Below are 19,233 nucleotides of genomic sequence, written 5' to 3'. Positions count from 1 at the left end.
AGCAGCATTACCCATGCAGAGCAAGGGGAACAACTACTCCAAGTCTCAGAGCGAGTGACGTTTGAAACCCTATTAGCGTGCACCCGGCTAACTAGCTAGCCATTTCACATCGGTTACACCAGCCTAATCTTGGGAGTTGATGGGGTGGGTATAATTTGCGGAACGTTCCAACAGGAATCTGTTCCAAAAAACGTAAAGTAAAAGGTTGCCAACCAACAACGCATACAAACCTAGCTAACTAGCTGCCGAATAGGCATCAACTCACCATGTAGCTTATTCTTAATGTTTGTCCATAGGCAACCAGACATGTGAGGACAGACATTTTTCGGAATAAACGTGATGAGTGAAAAACGCTATGAAATAGACCACTTCCTACCCGGTATCTTATTCTGCCGCTATACAACTTTGTGTGCGTTGTTTTTTGGAAACCTTGTCATTTAGGAAGTTTTTGGAACAGATTCCTGTTGGAACGTTCCACAAATTATACCCACCCAGGTTGAAGTCATAAACAGCGCAATGCTTGAAGCACAGCGAAGGGCTGCTGGAAAAACGCACGAAAGTGCTGTTTGAATGAATGCTTACGAGCCTGCTGCTGCCTACCACCGCTCAGTCAGACTGCTCTATCAAATATCAAATCATAGACTTAAATTATAACACACAGAAATATGAGCCTTAGGTCATTAATATGGTCGAATCCGGAAACTATCATCTCGAAAACAAAACGTTTTTCTTTCTTTCAGTGAAATACGGAACTGTTCCGCATTTTATCTAACGGGTGGCATCCCTAAGTCTAAATATTCCTGTTACATTGCACAACCTTCAATGGTATGTCATAATTACGTAAAATTCTGGCTAATTAGTTCACAACGAGCCAGGCGGCCCAAACTGTTGCATATACCCTGACTGCGTGCAATGAATGCAAGATAAGTGACAATTTCATGTTAGCAGGCAATATTAACTAAATATGCAGGTTTAAAAATATATACTTGTGTATTGATTTTAAAGAAAGGCATTGATGTTTATGGTTAGGTACATTGGTGCAACGACAGTGCTTTTTTCGCAAATGCGCTTGTTAAATCGTCACCCGTTTGGAGAAGCTCGCAGTGATTCAATGACAAATTAACAGGCACCGCATCGATTATATGCAACGCAGGACACGTTAGATAACTACAAATTATTGATATTACTAGTTTAACATAATCACTAGTTAAGATTGTTTTTTTTTAATAAGATAAGTTTAATGCTAGCTAGCAACTTACCTTGGCTTCTTGCTGCCCTCGCGTAACAGGTAGTCAGCCTGCCATGCAGGCTCCTCGTGGAGTGCAATGTAAGGCAGGTGGTTAGAGCGTTGGACTAGTAACCGGAAGGTTGCAAAAACGAATCCCCCCTGAACAAGGCAGTTAACCCCGTTCCTAGGCCGTTATTGAAAATAAGAATGTGTTCTTAATCTGACTTGCCTAGTTAAATAAAAGGTGTAAAAAAATAAATAATAATATATAAAAGGCAAATCCGTGGCCAAAAATACCGACTTATGAAAACTTGAAATCGGCCCGAATTAATCGGCCATTCCGATTAATCGGTTGACCTCTAGTATGTATCGTGCGTGTGTGAGAGCATGACAGCACAGCTGTATGCATCGCGTGTGTATGTGGGAGTACTACTCACATGAAGACCAGTGTGGTGGCTGCCATCAGGGCTCCAGGGAACCATGGTTTCTTCCAGCGCAGGACCTGGTCCCCAGCCAGGATCACTTCTCCCCAGCCCTGCAGCTGCTCCTCCAGCTGGGCCGTCTCCTGGGCCTGGAACACACACACACAGGTTAGGAAGTAGCCTTGGACGAGCCAGAACGGTCAATAAGACAGGAGCCCCATCTCCTGTTTCTGTAGAGTGAGGCAGCTTGATCTACAAGTACACCCCCTGGACAGGACGCTAGTCTATTGCAGAGCCAGGTGTTATTAACCCCCTGGACAGGACGCTAGTCTATTATAGAGCCAGGTGTTAACCCCCTGGACAGGACGCTAGTCTATTGTAGAGCCAGGGGTTAAGCGTCGCTTAAATACATGCATAAACCCCAGCTCCCAACATGGCAAAGTAGCAATTTGACCAGTTACATGAAATTTTTATTTCACCAGGTAGGCCAGTTGAGAACAAGTTGTCATTTATAACTGCAACCTGGCCAAGATAAAGCAAAGCAGTGTGACACAAACAGAACCACATAGGATAAACAAAAGTACAGTCAATAACACAATAGAAAATCTATATACAGGATGTGCAAATGGAGTAAGGAGGTAAGGCAATAAATAGGCCATAGTAGTAGTCCCAAGGTGTGTGAAAACACAGCCTGATAACGGGTCAGGTTGAAAAAGGACTCAAGATGCACTGGTGGACTCAGAAGAAAAGCCATTTAACTCTCAGTCCAGACAACGCTGAACTCCAGTTAACATATAGTTAACAGTTTAGCCTGTTAATCTAAGGAGCTAGTTTAAGTCCCAAATGGCACCCTATTCCCTATAGGGCTCTGGCCAATGAAGTGCACTATATAGGGCCTAGGGTGCCATTTGGACGCATCAGACTGCACCACAGAAATACCACTGTTTAATGGCTAGCTAATACCTTAAGCCCTGCTGACTTCCAAACATCCATCTACCACTATCAGTTGGTGGCTGAGCAGAGCCACAGGGCCAAAGGGTTGAGGAAAACAGAGGTGTCATTGTGAATGGTCTGGGAAGTGAAATAATCCCACGTTGTGCTGGCACCACAAAGACCCGTCTTCATACAGACATCTCATTCCAAGGGTACTAAACACCATGTGGTCTCATGACGCACAGCCAGCCAGGAAAAGGAATAGCTATTAACGTTACAGACTTGTTTTGCCACACAGCTCATCATCGTGATCCACCCTAGTTTTCAGATGATCCTCTGTGGGAGGTTTGTTCAGTGTTGAATGTAATCAACGACAGACGAGGCCTGACTGCTGCATCTGAGAGCTGTCAAAGCACGATTTGACTGAAGACAGTCTCAACCAGATTCTAGAGTGTACACTCACTGTTCTAGAACAGAGGTTCCCAAACCTTCTCCCACTCAGGCTCCATTGCCAGCATTGGGGAACAATCCCCCTGCACGCCCAGAACATCTATTTCTATGGCCACAAAGTGTTTACGCCCCTCGTTGCTAGACTATTTATTTTTGCAGGTTTAAAGCTTATTTCCGTCAATTCCACAAACAAAGAAATCACGGTGTAGTGAGAAAATTCAGTTTTGAAGCAAATTTTATTACAATTTCATACATTTTGCCATGGCTAATGTGTATTCATATGATATTTGAGTGACTAACATTACTACAAAATTTATAAGCAAAAAAAAACATGACCCAACATGGGCTAGCTGATCAGGACATTAGTTATAAGCAGGTAGCCTGGTGGTTAGAGCGTTGGGCCAGTAACCGAAAGGTTGCTGCATCGAATCCCCAAGCTGACAAGGTAAAAATCTGTCGTTCTGCCCCGAACAAGGCACCGTTCCCAGTAGGCCGTTATTGTAAATAACAATTCTTAACTGACATGCCTAGTTAAAAAATAAATAGCTCTAAGAAATGCAATGACTGACAAGAGGAAAACTGATGCACTACCCAATTTCAAAACAGTCCAGATTAACCTGGACTGAGTTTCAGTTTGGGAACCACTGCTGGAGAATCTAGTGAAATACAGATCAATTGAAGCGGGTGCTACGACTGTGATCAAACTCTCCGTAGCCGATGTGAGCAAGACCTTTAAAACAGGTCAACATTCACAAGGCCACGGGGCCAGACGGATTACCAGGACGTGTACTCAGAGCATGCGCAGACCAACTGACAAGTGTCTTCACTGACATTTTCAACATCCCCAGAGTCTGTAATAGCTACACGTTTCAAGCAGACCACCAGGTCCACTGTGCCCAAGAAAGCAAAGGTTACCTGCCTAAATGATTACCACCCCGTAGCACTCATGTAGGTAGCCATGAAGTGCTTTGAAAGGCTGGTTAAGGCTCACTTCAACACCATCATCCCAGAAACCCTAGACCCACTCCAATTCGCATAACACCCCAACAGATCCACAGATGATTGCACTCCACACTGCCCTTTCACACCTGGACAAAAATAACACCTATGTGAGAATGATGTTCATTGACTACAGCTCAGCATTCAACACCATAGTGCCTACGAAGCGCATCACTAAGGTAAGGACCCTGGGACTAAACACCTCCCTCTGCAACTGGATCCTGGACTTCCTGACAGGCCGCCCCCAGGTTGTAAGGCTAGGCAACAATACATCAGCCACGTTGATCCTATACACGGGGGCCCCTCAGGGGTACGTGTTTAGTCCCCTCCTGTACTCCCTGTTCACCCACAACTGCGTGGCCAAGCACGATTCCAGCACCATCATTAGGTTTGCTGACGACAACAGTGGAAGGCCTGATCACCGACAACAATGAGAGCCTATAGGGAGGTCAGAGACCTGGCAGTGTGGTGCCAGGACAACCTTTCCCTCAATGTGAGCAAGACAAAGGAGCTGACCGGCCTACTTTTCCTGTAGTCCACGAACACGCCCCCATTCACATCTACGGGGCTGTAGTGGAGCAGGTTGAGAGCTTCAAGTGTCCACATCACCAACAAACTATCATAGTCCAAACACACCAAGACAGTCCTGAAGAGGGCACAACACCTTCTCTCCGCCCAGGAGACTAAAGATTTGGCATTGGGTCCCCAGATCATCAAAAAGTTCTACAGCTGCACCATTGAGAGCATGCTGACCGGTTGCGTCGGCAACTGCTCGACATTCGACTGTAAGGCTATACAGAGGGTAGCGCGCACGGTAAAGTACATCACTGGGGCCAAGCTTCCTGCCATCCAGGACCTATATACTAGGCAGTGTCAGAGGAAGGCACCAAAAAAATTGTCAGACTCCAGTCACCCAAGTCATAGACTGCATTGTTGGTTAACCTCTTACATCTAGACGTTCCGCTAGCGGAACAACTGCTCCAATATCCAATGATAGGCGTGGCGCAAAATACAAACTCCTCGAAAATCCGAAAACTTCCATTTTTCAAACATATGACTATTTTACACCATTTTAAAGACAAGACTCTCCTTTATCTAACCACACTGTCCGATTTCAAAAAGGCTTTACAGCGAAAGCAAAACATTAGATTATGTCAGCAGAGTACCCTCCCAAAAATAATCACACAGCCATTTTCAAAGCAAGCATATGTCACAAAAACCAAAACCACAGCTAAATGCAGCACTAAACTTTGATCTTCATCAGATGACACTCCTAGGACATTGTTATACAATACATGCATGTTTTGTTCAATCAAGTTCATATTTCTATCAAAAACCAGCTTTTTACATTAGCATGTTATGTTCAGAACTAGCATACCCACCGAAAACTTCCGGTGAATTTACTAAATTACTCACGATAAACGTTGACAAAAAAAACCAATTATAGATACAGAACTACTTTATGCAATCGCGGTGTCCGATTTGAAAATAGCTTTTCGGTGAAAGCACATTTTGCAATATTCTGAGTAGATACCCCGGCCATCATGGCTAGCTATTTTGACACCCACCAAGTTTGGTACTCACCAAACTCAGATTTACTATAAGAAAAATTTGATTACCTTTGCTGTTCTTTGTCAGAATGCACTCCCAGGACTTCTACTTCAACAACAAATGTTGGTTTGGTTCCAAATAGTCCATAGTTATATCCAAATAGCGGTGTTTCGTTGTGCGTTCAAGACACTATCCGAAGGGTAACAAAGGGTGACGCGCCCGGTGCGTTTCGTGACAAAATTACAAAATATTCCATTACCGTACTTCGAAGCATGTCAAACGCTGTTTAAAATCAATTTTTATGTGATTTTTCTCGTCAAAAAGCGATAATATTCCGACCGGGAAACCCTGTTTTCGTTCAAATAAAAACATGGAGTCGTCTCGTGCACGCACGCGCCAGTCTCATTGTTCTCAGATCGACCACTTACGAAAACGCGCTACTGTTCTTCATCCATGGCCTGCAAAGTCATCATTCAACATTCTGGCGCCTTCTGAGAGCCTATGGGAGCGTTAGAAAATGTCACGTTACAGCAGAGATCCCCTGTTTTGGATAGAGATGATCAAGAAGGCCAAGAAATAGTCAGAGAGGGCGCTTCCTGTTTGGAATCTTCTCAGGTTTCGGCCTGCCATATGAGTTCTGTTATACTCACAGACACCATTCAAACAGTTTAAGAAACTTTAGAGTGTTTTCTATCCAAAGCTAATAATTATATGCATATTCTAGTTTCTGGGCAGGAGTAATAACCAGATTAAATCGGGTACGTTTTTTATCCGTCAGTGAAAATACTGCCCCCCTCTGGTTATTACTCCTGCCCAGAAACTAGAATATGCATATAATTAGTAGATTTGGATAGAAAACCCCCTAAAGTTTCTAAAACTGTTTGAATGGTGTCTGAGTATAACAGAACTCATATGGCAGGCCAAAACCTGAGACGATTCTATATGGGAAGTGCCCCATCTGACCATTTCTTGTCCTTCTATAGCCTCTTTATCAAAAATACAGGATCTCTGCTGTAACGTGACATTTTCTAAGGCTTTCATTGGCTCCAGGAAGGCGCCAGAACATTGAATGATAGCTCTGCAGTCTCTGAGCGAAAAACAGCAGGGGTTTTGGAGAGTGGTCCTTCTGAGAACAATGGCACTGGGGCGCGCATGCATGTGATGACTCCATGTTTTACTTTCATTGTTTAAACGGATACAACATCTCCCGGTTGGAATATTATCACTATTTTACGAGAAAAAATAAATAAAAAAATCACAAAAATTGATTTTAAACAGCATTTGACATGCTTCGAAGTACGGTAATGGAATATTTTGAAATTTTTTGTCACGAAACGCGCCAGCGCAACACCCTTTGGATAGTGACTTGAACGCACGAACAAAACGGAGCTATTTCAATATAACTATGGATTATTTGGAACCAAAACAACATTGGTTGTTGAAGAAGTCCTGGGAGTGCATTCTGACGAAGAACAGCAAAGGTAATCCAATTTTTCTTATAGTAAATCTGAGTTTGGTGAGTGCCAAACTTGGTGGGTGTCAAAATAGCTAGCCATGATGGCCTGGCTATCTACTCAGAATATTGCAAAATGTGCTTTCACCGAAAAGCTATTTTAAAATCGGACACCGCGATTGCATAAAGGAGTTCTGTATCTATAATTCTTTAAATAATTGTTTTTTTTTGTCAACCTTTATCGTGAGTAATTTAGTAAATTCACCGGAAGTTTTCGGTGGGTATGCTAGTTCTGAACAAAACATGCTAATGTAAAAAGCTGGTTTTTGATAGAAATATGAACTTGATTGTTATACAATACATGCATGTTTTGTTCAATGTCCTAGGAGTGTCATCTGATGAAGATCATCAAAGGTTAGTGCTGCATTTAGCTGTGGTTTTTGTGACATATATGCTTGCTTTGAAAATGGCTGTGTGATTATTTTTGGGAGGGTACTCTCCTGACATAATCTAATGTTTTGCTTTCGTTGTAAAGCCTTTTTGAAATCGGACAATGTGGTTAGATAAAGGAGAGTCTTGTCTTTAAAATGGTGTAAAATAGTCATATGTTTGAAAAATTGAAGTTTTTGCATTTTTGAAGTATTTGTAATTCGCGCCACTCTATACCATTGGATATTAGTGAGGCGTTCCGCGTCTGTCCCTAACAGATTACAACAGCATTCCAGCTTGGGTCTACACCACAAATTACCACCTGCTAAATCTACGACGTTAAAAATGCCTATTTGTATCGGGACTATATATTGTGGAACGATGAAATTGTATGAATAAATTACTCAAGATAATGATTGACATATTTTCATTAACGTTATTTGAATATGTTCCTAACCAGTTGTATAAATGTTCTCGAAGGCGGTGTTTGGAGGAAAGTATTTGACTGACGGGGGAGATTTGAGGGACCCGACGACAAGCATTTCGCTACTCTCGCAGTATCTGCTAACCATGTGTGTGTGACTAATAAAATGTGATTTTATCTCGGGCCTAACACCACCAGTGCCAATATATCCTTCAAACAGTCTTCTCAGGCATTATCATTTAATTAAAAAGGTAACTCAAATGCACAATAAACTTCAAGACATTTTTTTTCTGGGAAGGGTATATACTGAATTTCAGTCTTAACGTTCATTAATGTATAGGCTCAATTTTGTATTCCGCGGATTTCGTTTAGAAAATGTCTATGTTATCACTCAGGAACATACAGGCACCATGTAGGTTGTCATTTAGCGCCGTTCTGCCCTCGGTCCGAGCAGTGACAGGTCTCTAGAGCAGCGACCACTTCTGAACAAGCTCTTAATTACACTAGTCACTCTAATCAGGCGAAATTATTCAGTAAATCGTCTAACTTTTATACGAAAATATATATATATCATCTTTCGGTGACTAATCAAATAGTTAAGGTAACGCAAATTTGGTAATTTTAAGGGGGATGTTAAATGTCACAAGATAGAAATTAGCCAGACATGGGCTCTCTCGGCTTGTCAGCTGAACGTTTGTCACATTTAAAATAACCTTAGGGACAGCCGCTTTGTTGGGTAGCCAGCCAAATAACCAGCTAGCTGTATGCTAACTACAAAAACACCTTTCATCAATTAGCGGTATCATCCGTTAACAGCTAGTTAGCCAAGCAATAATGTTAGCTAAAAGGCCAATATTAGACTACATAACGTTAAATAATTGTTAGTGTAGATAATGTTAATGGCCTATATAAAAATCATACATACGCCATCTAACAAACCATGCAATGCATGGCTTGGTTAATTTGCTCAGATTAGTGAAAATGAAATCATTAATCCTCCTTCGCTAGCATAGCTGGTTAATTGTTAGCATTTCGAAGGCCGTTGACAAGCGAACGACAGCAGTCAAACACACTACGACGTTAACGTTACCTAATTCAGGAACAAGAGCTTGTCAAGTCGAAAGTGGGATAACGTTACTTACGATTACGTTGGCGCTTTTGTTGTCTCCCTCTGCCATAGCTAGCAGTTGTTTAAGTTTACGATGTTTAAGGTTTCGGTGATGTTTTAAAGGCAAATTTAAAACGACCCAAGGGGCGCAGCAGACGCTTCCCTCTCTTTGTGGATTTTGCAGTTCACAAACCAACCGTTAAACGCCTGGCAGGATGGACTTATGAACAACAAAAAACCCGTCATGGCTAAAGGCTTTATGGGTAATGTAGTTCACGCCCCTTTTCTCGGCATTGCCCCAAATAAAACTACTCGGCTGACATTCATGACCCAATTCATTTTAAACCGTTTGTTTCGCAGGAGGAAATTAGTAGATTGAGCAATAATTGAATTGGTGAACCTCTGACCAATTTCACAAATCACTTGATTGATTAGGTTTAGCTTAAATGGAATTGGATGATTAATTTAATATCAGTCAGGCGTTTGGATCACTGACCACTGCTGAAGTCCTCAAGGTTCTCTGTGTTACATTTCCCCCTCACTGACTGGATATAGATTGGCTGCTAGCCCAGTGAGCTCATTCACCAGTCTATAACCATTACCCGATAGTCTGAGGTGAATTCCTTTCCTTGGCCAAGTCCCAAACTGTACCCTATTCCCTTGGTCAGAAGTCTGGGACACAACCCTCAGTCTCTTTTAGATCACTGAAAACAGTTAGCCAGCTTTCTCCAGCCATCCTGTTTCTACATCAGTGTAAATACCAGATTGTTGAAAACAGTGTGGCTTCTCATCCAAAGCAGCGAAGTACATGCACATTTCAGTCTTTGTAGTTATGAGAGTATGGGACGTAGAAAAACAATGGAAACGTGTACTGAGAGGGTAGAGTTCTGTATGTTCTTCCATTATCCATTTTCTATGTACATGCAGTTCATACTGTATGTCCAGTTCACAGTATCAATCTTTCCACCGTGAGAAAGAATTCTAGAATAAAATTACTTTTACTGTATTTTCATTGGCATCACCGTACAAGAATTAAGAATATCAGCCATCAAATCATCAACATTAAAAAAATTGTTTAACACAAATACATGGGGCCGCAGCGGTCTAAGGCACTGCATCTCAGTGCTAGAGGCGTCACTACAGACACCCTGGTTTGAATCCAGGCTGTAACACAACTGGCCGTGTTTCGGAGTCCCATAGGGCGGCACACAATTGTCGTCCGGGTTTGGCCATCGTTGTAAGTAAGAATTTGTTCTTAACTGACTTGCCTAGTTAGTTAGTACATGGGTGTATTTATTTGTATTATGTTTTGTATTTGCAGAACATATGCAGAGACGGAAACAGACGACCATGTTAAATGCAATTTTATTTCAAACTAAATCCAATAAAACGTTTAAGAAATAGCAGTTTTTCACAACCATCAAAAAAACATCCACTATTCCTTCACTTATCTATTGTAATTATTTCTCCCACTAAAAAGGTAGAACTAGAGGTACTCCTCCTCCTCCTCACAGGCAAGGCAGCAAGTCAAAAAAAGGAATCAATCTAGTCTAAAGCTTTTCTATTTTATAAACAAGGGATAGGCAGGAGAGAAGCCTACAAATACAACAGATATGAATAAAGATTCACATTGAAGAAAAATGATTATACATGGATTTCTCTCAGGTCAAGGCATGCATTCCAAATGGCACCCTATTCCCTATATAGGGCATGACCTTTGACCCATATATGTCTCTGGTCAAAAGTAGTGCACTGTATAGGGGATATGGTGCTGTTTGGGACGTAGACCAAGGTTCAGATAGTAACTAGCTAGAACTTTGCCCACTTTGTTATCTTTCTCAGTCAAACCCGAAATCTTAACTCTCCTCAAAACAAAAAGGGAACTTCAGACAATAGGATTAGTTAACTTGAGGCACATCGTTACGCAGTGCCGAAACGTATAAATAAAAAGCCACACGACTTTGAATCTTCTCCCCAAAAACCCCCATCTCCACTTGATAATCCATTTTTAATGTCAAACTTGTGTGATACACAATTTCTAAAGAGCTTTGTAAAATAAGTATTTTTTTCTTCAGTTTTAGAATAAATGTTTAGAGAAGAAAAAAAGAAAAAAGACAGTCTGATTACACCATTTTATTTCCTGGAATCATTTTCCCTCTCAGGCTTGGATGGAGTCCATTGAGCCAACAGATTCTTCCCTTCCCCCCACTCCACACCTGCCCAATCACAACTCACGCAGCTCAGTCGCTGGCCAATCAGAATCACTGTACCATCAGGGAGGAGATTGGTTTAAAAACAGGCGCAGCCAATCAGCTCTTCAGACCACACCTGGCAAAGCCTCCCCTTTCTCCGTCCCTTTAAAATGAGGTCCAAACCCAACGGCATTGCTGGGTAAACCAGCTCAACTGTTAAAGGGGGGGTTGTCATCGGTGGTAACAGTGAGTGGAGGGTGGTGGTGGTTTTCATTAGGGGAGGGTAAAGGTTATTCAAAACATAGGGTAGAGGGGGAGGGCCTTATCACCATACCTTCCCTACCAATTCCTCTGCTCCCCTTCCTGTCCCAGACAGACCCCCCCACCCGTACAGACAAGCAGAGTGGTCAGATCTGGCTGCAGACAGACTGCAGAGTGACCCTTTAGCTGGTTGTGTTAGCTTGGTCTATTGCCAGGTGGCAGGTTGGGTGGGACTGGGTTTAGCCAGCCAATCAGCCAGGCAGACAGCTCTAGTGCTGCTACGGTACAGGAGTAGGGGTTCCATGGTGGACCCCTAGGAGGTTATATCGGGGTGGGGGGAGTATCTTGACCCCCCCCTCTCCCCCTCCTTCCCCATCAGCGTGTGGCACGGTTGGGTGCTGCTGCTCCAGTGGCTCCTCCTCTCCTTCCTTCACCCCCCAGGCCCAGACAGACACACCTAACCCTAACCCTGCCAGAACAGGGCAGGAACGTATCCGGGTGTCTGGTCTGGAGGTTGGGTTGGATGTCTAACCCTCCCTCTGCGAGGCTCTGTTGTGTGCTGGAACCACAGGGAGACACCATTCACACCCAGGCTGTCCAGCCCTCGTACAGCTGGGACAGGTTGTCCACATTGGTGGCCTCCTTTATCACACAGTCCACCTGGAGAGGAGAGGGAGAGAGGGGAGGTGGGGAGACAGGTAGGGGAGAGAGGGATGGAGTACATTTACATTTTAGTCATTTAGCAGATGCTCTTATCGTGTTGCTCAGTGTGTAAAGCAGCGTGTTGCTCAGTGTGTAAAGCAGCGTGTTGCTCAGTGTGTAAAGCAGCGTGTTGCTCAGTGTGTAAAGCAGCGTGTTGCTCAGTGTGTAAAGCAGCGTGTTGCTCAGTGTGTAAAGCAGCGTGTTGCTCAGTGTGTAAAGCAGCGTGTTGCTCAGTGTGTAAAGCAGCGTGTTGCTCAGTGTGTAAAGCAGCGTGTTGCTCAGTGTGTAAAGCAGCGTGTTGCTGCCTGCTCAGTGTGTAAAGCAGCGTGTTTCTACCTGCTCAGTGCGTAAAGCAGCGTGTTGCTACCTGCTCAGTGCGTAAAGCAGCGTGTTGCTACCTGCTCAGTGCGTAAAGCAGCGTGTTGCTCAGTGTGTAAAGCAGCGTGTTGCTGCCTGCTCAGTGTGTAAAGCAGCGTGTTTCTACCTGCTCAGTGCGTTTAGCAGCGTGTTGCTACCTGCTCAGTGCGTAAAGCAGCGTGTTGCTACCTGCTCAGTGCGTAAAGCAGCGTGTTGCTACCTGCTCAGTGCGTAAAGCAGCGTGTTGCTACCTGCTCAGTGTGTAAAGCAGCGTGTTGCTCAGTGTGTAAAGCAGCGTGTTGCTGCCTGCTCAGTGTGTAAAGCAGCGTGTTTCTACCTGCTCAGTGTGTAAAGCAGCGTGTTTCTACCTGCTCAGTGTGTAAAGCAGCGTGTTGCTACCTGCTCAGTGCGTAAAGCAGCGTGTTGCTACCTGCTCAGTGCGTAAAGCAGCGTGTTGCTCAGTGTGTAAAGCAGCGTGTTGCTGCCTGCTCAGTGTGTAAAGCAGCGTGTTTCTACCTGCTCAGTGTGTAAAGCAGCGTGTTTCTACCTGCTCAGTGTGTAAAGCAGCGTGTTGCTACCTGCTCAGTGCGTAAAGCAGCGTGTTGCTCAGTGTGTAAAGCAGCGTGTTGCTGCCTGCTCAGTGTGTAAAGCAGCGTGTTGCTCAGTGTGTAAAGCAGCGTGTTGCTCAGTGTGTAAAGCAGCGTGTTGCTCAGTGTGTAAAGCAGCGTGTTGCTCAGTGTGTAAAGCAGCGTGTTGCTCAGTGTGTAAAGCAGCGTGTTGCTCAGTGTGTAAAGCAGCGTGTTGCTCAGTGTGTAAAGCAGCGTGTTGCTCAGTGTGTAAAGCAGCGTGTTGCTCAGTGTGTAAAGCAGCGTGTTGCTCAGTGTGTAAAGCAGCGTGTTGCTCAGTGTGTAAAGCAGCGTGTTGCTCAGTGTGTAAAGCAGCGTGTTGCTCAGTGTGTAAAGCAGCGTGTTGCTACCTGCTCAGTGCGTAAAGCAGCGTGTTGCTACCTGCTCAGTGTGTAAAGCAGCGTGTTGCTACCTGCTCAGTGTGTAGTTACCTGCTCAGTGTGTAAAGCAGCGTGTTTCTACCTGCTCAGTGTGTAAAGCAGCGTGTTGCTCAGTGTGTAAAGCAGCGTGTTGCTCAGTGTGTAAAGCAGCGTGTTGCTCAGTGTGTAAAGCAGCGTGTTGCTCAGTGTGTAAAGCAGCGTGTTGCTGCCTGCTCAGTGTGTAAAGCAGCGTGTTGCTGCCTGCTCAGTGTGTAAAGCAGCGTGTTGCTACCTGCTCAGTGTGTAGTTACCTGCTCAGTGACACTCATCCTCCTGTTGGGGTCCACGTCTCTCCCCTCCAGCTTGGCTTTCACCCTCTTCCACACGCTCACCGCGTACGAGTTCCTCTCCTGGACAGCTGCAGCACACACACACACACACACACACACAACCACCACGTCAGAGTTACCACACACCACCACGTCAGAGTTACCACACACCACCACGTCAGAGTTACCACACACCACCACGTCAGAGTTACCACACACCACCACGTCAGAGTTACCACACACCACCACCACCACGTCAGAGTTACCACACACCACCACCACCGTCAGAGTTACCACACACCACCACCACCACGTCAGAGTTACCACACACCACCACCACCACGTCAGAGTTACCACACACCACCACGTCAGAGTTACCACACACCACCACGTCAGAGTTACCACACACCACCACGTCAGAGTTACCACACACCACCACGTCAGAGTTACCACACACCACCACGTCAGAGTTACCACACACCACCACGTCAGAGTTACCACACACCACCACGTCAGAGTTACCACACACCACCACGTCAGGCCACCACCCCGTCAGAGTTACCACACACCACCACGTCAGAGTTACCACACACCACCACGTCAGAGTTACCACACACCACCACGTCAGAGTTACCACACACCACCACGTCAGAGTTACCACACACCACCACCACCACGTCAGAGTTACCACACACCACCACCACCATGTCAGAGTCAACCACCACATCAGATTTGGCATGGGTCCCCAGATCCTCAAAAAGTTCTACAGCTGCACCGTTGAGAGCATCCTGACCGGTTGCATCACCGCCTGGTATGGCAACTGCTCGGCATCTGACCGTAAGGCGCTACAGAGGGTAGTGCGTACGGCCCAGTACATCACTGGGGCCAAGCTTCCTGCCATCCAGGACCTATATAATAGGCGGTGGCCTAGGAAAGCCCAAAAAATTGTCAGACTCCAGTCAGCCAAGTTATAGACTGTTTTCTCTGCTACCGCACGGCAAGCGGTACTGGAGCGCCAAGTTTAGGACCAAAAGGCTCCTTAACAGCTTCTACCCCCAAGCCATAAGACTGCTGAACAATTAATCAAATGGCCACCAGACTATTACATTGACCCCCCCCCCCTTTGTTTTGTACACTGCTGCTACTCGCTGTTTATTGTCTATGCATAGTCACTTCACCCCTACCTACATGTACAAATTACCTCAACCAACACACACTGACTCAGTACCGGTACCTCCTGTATATAACCTCGTTATTGTTATGTTATAGTGTTACTTTTATATTTTATTTTCCAAGTGGCGCAGCGATCTAAGGCACTGCATCTCAGTGCTTGAGGTGTCACTACAGACACCCTGGTTTGAAGCCAGGCTGTATCACAACCGGCCGTGATTGGGAGTCCCCGTAGGGTGGTGCACAATTGACCCCACATCGTCCGGGTATGGCCGTCATTGTAAATAAGAATTTATTCTTAACGGACTTGCTTAGTTAAATAAAATAAAAATATATATGCACACATATTAATGTCACTTGTTAAATCCACTTCAATCAGTATAGATGAAGGGGAGAGACCGGTTAAATAAGGATTTTTAAGCCTTGAGACATGGATTGTGTACAGTCGTGGCCAAAAGTTTTGAGAATGACACAAATATTAATTTTCACAAAGTGTGCTGCCTCAGTTTGTATGATGGCAATTTGCATATACTCCAGAATGTTATGAAGAGTGATCAGATGAATTACAATCAATTGCAAAGTCCCTCTTTGCCATGAAAATTAACTGAAAAAATGTCCACTGCATTTCAGCCCTGCCACAAAAGGATCACTGACATCATGTCAGTGATTCTCTCGTTAACACAGGTGTGAGTGTTGACGAGGACAAGGCTGGAGATCACTCTGTCATGCTGATTGAGTTCAAATAAAAGACTGGAAGCTTAAAAAGGAGGGTGGTGTTTGGAATCATTGTTCTTCCTCTGTCAACCATGGTTACCTGCAAGGAAACACGTGCCGTCATCATTGCTTTGCACACAAAGGGCTTCACAGGCAAGGATATTGCTGCCAGTAAGATTGCACCTAAATCAACCATTTATCAGATCATCAAGAACTTCAAGGACAGCGGTTCAATTGTTGTGAAGAAGGCTTCAGGGCGCCCAAGAAAGTCCAGCAAGCGCCAGGACCGTCTCCTGATTCAGCTGCGGGATCGGGGCACCACCAGTACAGCGCTTGCTCAGGAATGGCAGCAGGCAGGTGTGAGTGCATCTGCACACACAATGAGGTGAAGACTTTTGGAGGATGTCCTGGTGTCAAGAAGGGCAGCAAGGAAGCCAATTCTCTCCAGGAAAAACATCAGGGACAGACTGATATTCTGCAAAAGGTACAGGGATTGGACTGCTGAGGACTGGGGTAAAGTCATATTCTCTGATGAATCCCCTTTCCGATTGTTTGGGGCATCCGGCAAAAAGCTTGTCCGGAGAAGACAAGGTGAGCGCTACCATCAGTCCTGTGTCATGCCAACAGTAAAGCATCCTGAGACCATTCATGTGTGTGGTTGCTTCTCAGCCAAGGGAGTGGGCTCACTCACAATTTTGCCTAAGAACACACCCATGAATAAAGAATGGTACCAACACATCCTCCGAGAGCAACTTCTCCCAACCATCCAGGAACAGTTTGGTGATGAACAATGCCTTTTCCAGCATGATGGAGCACCTTGCCATAAGGCAAAAGTGATAACTAAGTGGCTCGGGGAACAAAACATGGATATTTTGGGTCCATGGCCAGGAAACTCCCCAGACCTTAATCCCATTGAGAACTTGTCCTCAAGAGGCGGGTGGACAAACAAAAACCCCCAAATTCTGACAAGCTCCAAGCATTGATTATGCAAGAATGGGCTGCCATCAGTCAGGATGTGGCCCAGAAGTTAAATGACAGCATGCCAGGGCGGATTGCAGAGGTCTTGAAAAAGAAGGGTCAACACTGCAGATTTTCACTCTGCATCAACTTCATGTAATTGTCAATAAAAGCCTTTGACACTTATGAAATGCTTGTAATTATACTTCAGTATTCCATAGTAACAACTGACAAAAATATCTAAAGACACTGAGGCAGCAGACTTTGTGGAAATTAATATTTATGTAATTCTCAAAACTTTGGCCACGACTGTATGTGTGCCATTCAGAGGGTGAATGGGCAAGACAAAAGATTGAAGTGCCTTTGAACGGGGTATGGTAGTACGTGCCAGGCGCACCGGTTTGTGTCAAGAACTGCAACGCTGCTGGGTTTTCACCCTCCACAGTTTCTGTGTGTATCAAGAAGGGTCCACCACCCAAAGGACATCCAGCCAACTTGACAACTGTGGGAAGCATTGGAGTCAACATGGGCCAGCATCCCTGTGGAATGTTTTCGACACCTTGTAGAGTTGATGCCCGTGATACGAATTGAGGCTATTCTGAGGGCAAAGGGGGGTGCAACTCAATATTAGAGAGGTGTTCCTAATGTTTTGTACAGTCAGTGCTCTACTGTTGTACTATATGGAATAGGGTCCCATTTGGGACAGTTAGGCAGCAGTCTATATGGAATAGGGGGCCATTTGGGACAGTTAGGCAGCAGTCTATATGGAATAGGGGGCCATTTGGGACAGTTAGGCAGCAGTCTATGTGGAATAGGGTCCCATTTGGAACAGTTAGGCAGCAGTCTATATGGAATAGGGGGCCATTTGGGACAGTTAGGCAGCAGTCTATGTGGAATAGGGTCCCATTTGGAACAGTTAGGCAGCAGTACTGCTGCTTCTTCTAATTATACACTCATTGAATTGGAGGTCAGGGGTTAGATGGAGGTTAGGGGTCGTACCTCGTCCCGTCTTGGGGTCGCGTACAGCCCGTTTGGGGCTGGGATTCAAACCCTTGCTGGTCATCGTCTGAGCGCTGGGGGGGGTGTCCGCCGGGGTGCCAAGGTTACGGGGGAGGAGCTTGCGTGAATTCTGGGACATTGAGTCTGTCTGAGTCTTCACACCGCTGCACCTCACCGCTGGGGGGGAAAGAAAGAGAGAGAAAGAGAGAGAGAAAGAGAGAGAGAGGAAAGGAAAGAGCAAGAAAGAGAGAAAGATCGTAAAGAGAAGAGAACGGGAGAGAGTAATCATTGCCTGTGAGCTCTGAAGCGAGATGCCATTTTTAATCATTCTGGTATTTAACACAGGTTATCACATTAAACAAAGGGCCCCCTATTCCCTATGTAGTGCCCTACTTTTGACCTAGTGCCCATAGTAGTGCACCACATTGGGAGTAGGGTGCCCTCAGCCAGGGTAGCGTCGTTACCTGCAGCGAAGCTGGTCTGAGCCGTAGAGGTGGGGCTGGAACAGTCTCCACCCCTCTCTGTCACCAACGGAGACGCAAAGCCAACCAGGCGGTTATACACACTGAAGACAGAGAGAGACAGAGGGACAGGGAGGCCACTGTCAGTACGGGTAGGGGTGTTTGTAGCTCATTCAGGGTGTGTGTGTGTGTGTACCTGGTGCTCTGTGTGTGTGTGTGTGTGTGTGTGTGTGTGTGTGTGTACCTGGTGCTCTGTGTGTGTAGCTCCTTCAGGGTAGCAGGTATCTCCTGCAGTAGCTCCACCCCCTCCTGACTGGCTCCTCCCCCTCGGGGCTGGCCCGTTGCCTGGACGACAGTGAACAGCACGATCTGCACGTTGTCCTGCCACGCCTTGTACTCCAACAGGAACTGGCGGACGCTGCCCTCGTAGGTCACTTCCTCCCCCTCCGCCAGCGCGTTCTCCTCGTCCTACGGGAGAGACAGAAGAGAAAGACATTTCACTGGTTCATCTACCGTCAATGAACTAAGTAGACCAGACCCAGCTGTTATCTGGTTCATATTATACAGTCAATGAACTAAGTAGACCAGACCCAGCTGTTATCTGGTTCATATTATACAGTCAATGAACTAAGTAGACCAGACCCAGCTGTTATCTGGTTCATATTATACAGTCAATGAACTAAGTAGACCAGACCCAGCTGTTATCTGGTTCATCTACCGTCAGTGAACTAAGTAGACCAGACCCAGCTGTTATCTGGTTCATATTATACAGTCAATGAACTAAGTAGACCAGACCCAGCTGTTATCTGGTTCATATTATACAGTCAATGAACTAAGTAGACCAGACCCAGCTGTTATCTGGTTCATCTACAGTCAATGTACTAAGTAGACCAGACCCAGCTGTTATCTGGTTCATATTATACAGTCAATGAACTAAGTAGACCAGACCCAGCTGTTATCTGGTTCATATTATACAGTCAATGAACTAAGTAGACCAGACCCAGCTGTTATCTGGTTCATCTACAGTCAATGAACTAAGTAGACCAGACCCAGCTGTTATCTGGTTCATCTACAGTCAATGAACTAAGTAGACCAGACCCAGCTGTTAT

The 19,233-nt window shown here is 45.2% G+C and overlaps 2 protein-coding genes across 2 annotated transcripts in view; both read right to left on the bottom strand.

Annotated features, from left to right (window-relative positions):
- The window catches only part of LOC106593279 (ADP-ribosylation factor-like protein 6-interacting protein 1), a 48,305-nt gene extending 39,090 nt beyond the window's left edge, over positions 1 to 9,215 (bottom strand). The window contains exons 1-2 of the mRNA XM_045719646.2: positions 9,032 to 9,215; positions 1,666 to 1,799 (exon numbers count right to left, since the gene is read on the bottom strand). Of these exons, the coding sequence (XP_045575602.1) occupies positions 1,666 to 1,799; positions 9,032 to 9,067 (170 nt within the window). The 5' untranslated portion in view covers positions 9,068 to 9,215. The remainder of the gene's footprint in view (positions 1 to 1,665; positions 1,800 to 9,031) is intronic.
- A 1,128-nt stretch (positions 9,216 to 10,343) lies between these two features.
- Positions 10,344 to 19,233, bottom strand: part of LOC106601970 (SMG1 nonsense mediated mRNA decay associated PI3K related kinase) — a 148,989-nt gene continuing 140,099 nt past the window's right edge. Inside the window, exons 61-65 of the mRNA XM_082976278.1 lie at positions 18,369 to 18,592; positions 18,128 to 18,228; positions 17,664 to 17,840; positions 13,806 to 13,912; positions 10,344 to 12,110 (exon numbers count right to left, since the gene is read on the bottom strand). Of these exons, the coding sequence (XP_082832404.1) occupies positions 12,033 to 12,110; positions 13,806 to 13,912; positions 17,664 to 17,840; positions 18,128 to 18,228; positions 18,369 to 18,592 (687 nt within the window). The 3' untranslated portion in view covers positions 10,344 to 12,032. The remainder of the gene's footprint in view (positions 12,111 to 13,805; positions 13,913 to 17,663; positions 17,841 to 18,127; positions 18,229 to 18,368; positions 18,593 to 19,233) is intronic.

The sequence above is a fragment of the Salmo salar genome, chromosome 06 (assembly GCF_965601325.2).
Source record: "Salmo salar chromosome 06, fSalSal1, whole genome shotgun sequence".
NCBI classification, from domain to species: Eukaryota; Metazoa; Chordata; class Actinopteri; order Salmoniformes; family Salmonidae; genus Salmo; species Salmo salar.
Note: the sequence above shows the minus strand (reverse complement) of the source record. Positions and strands in the feature narration are given on the sequence as shown.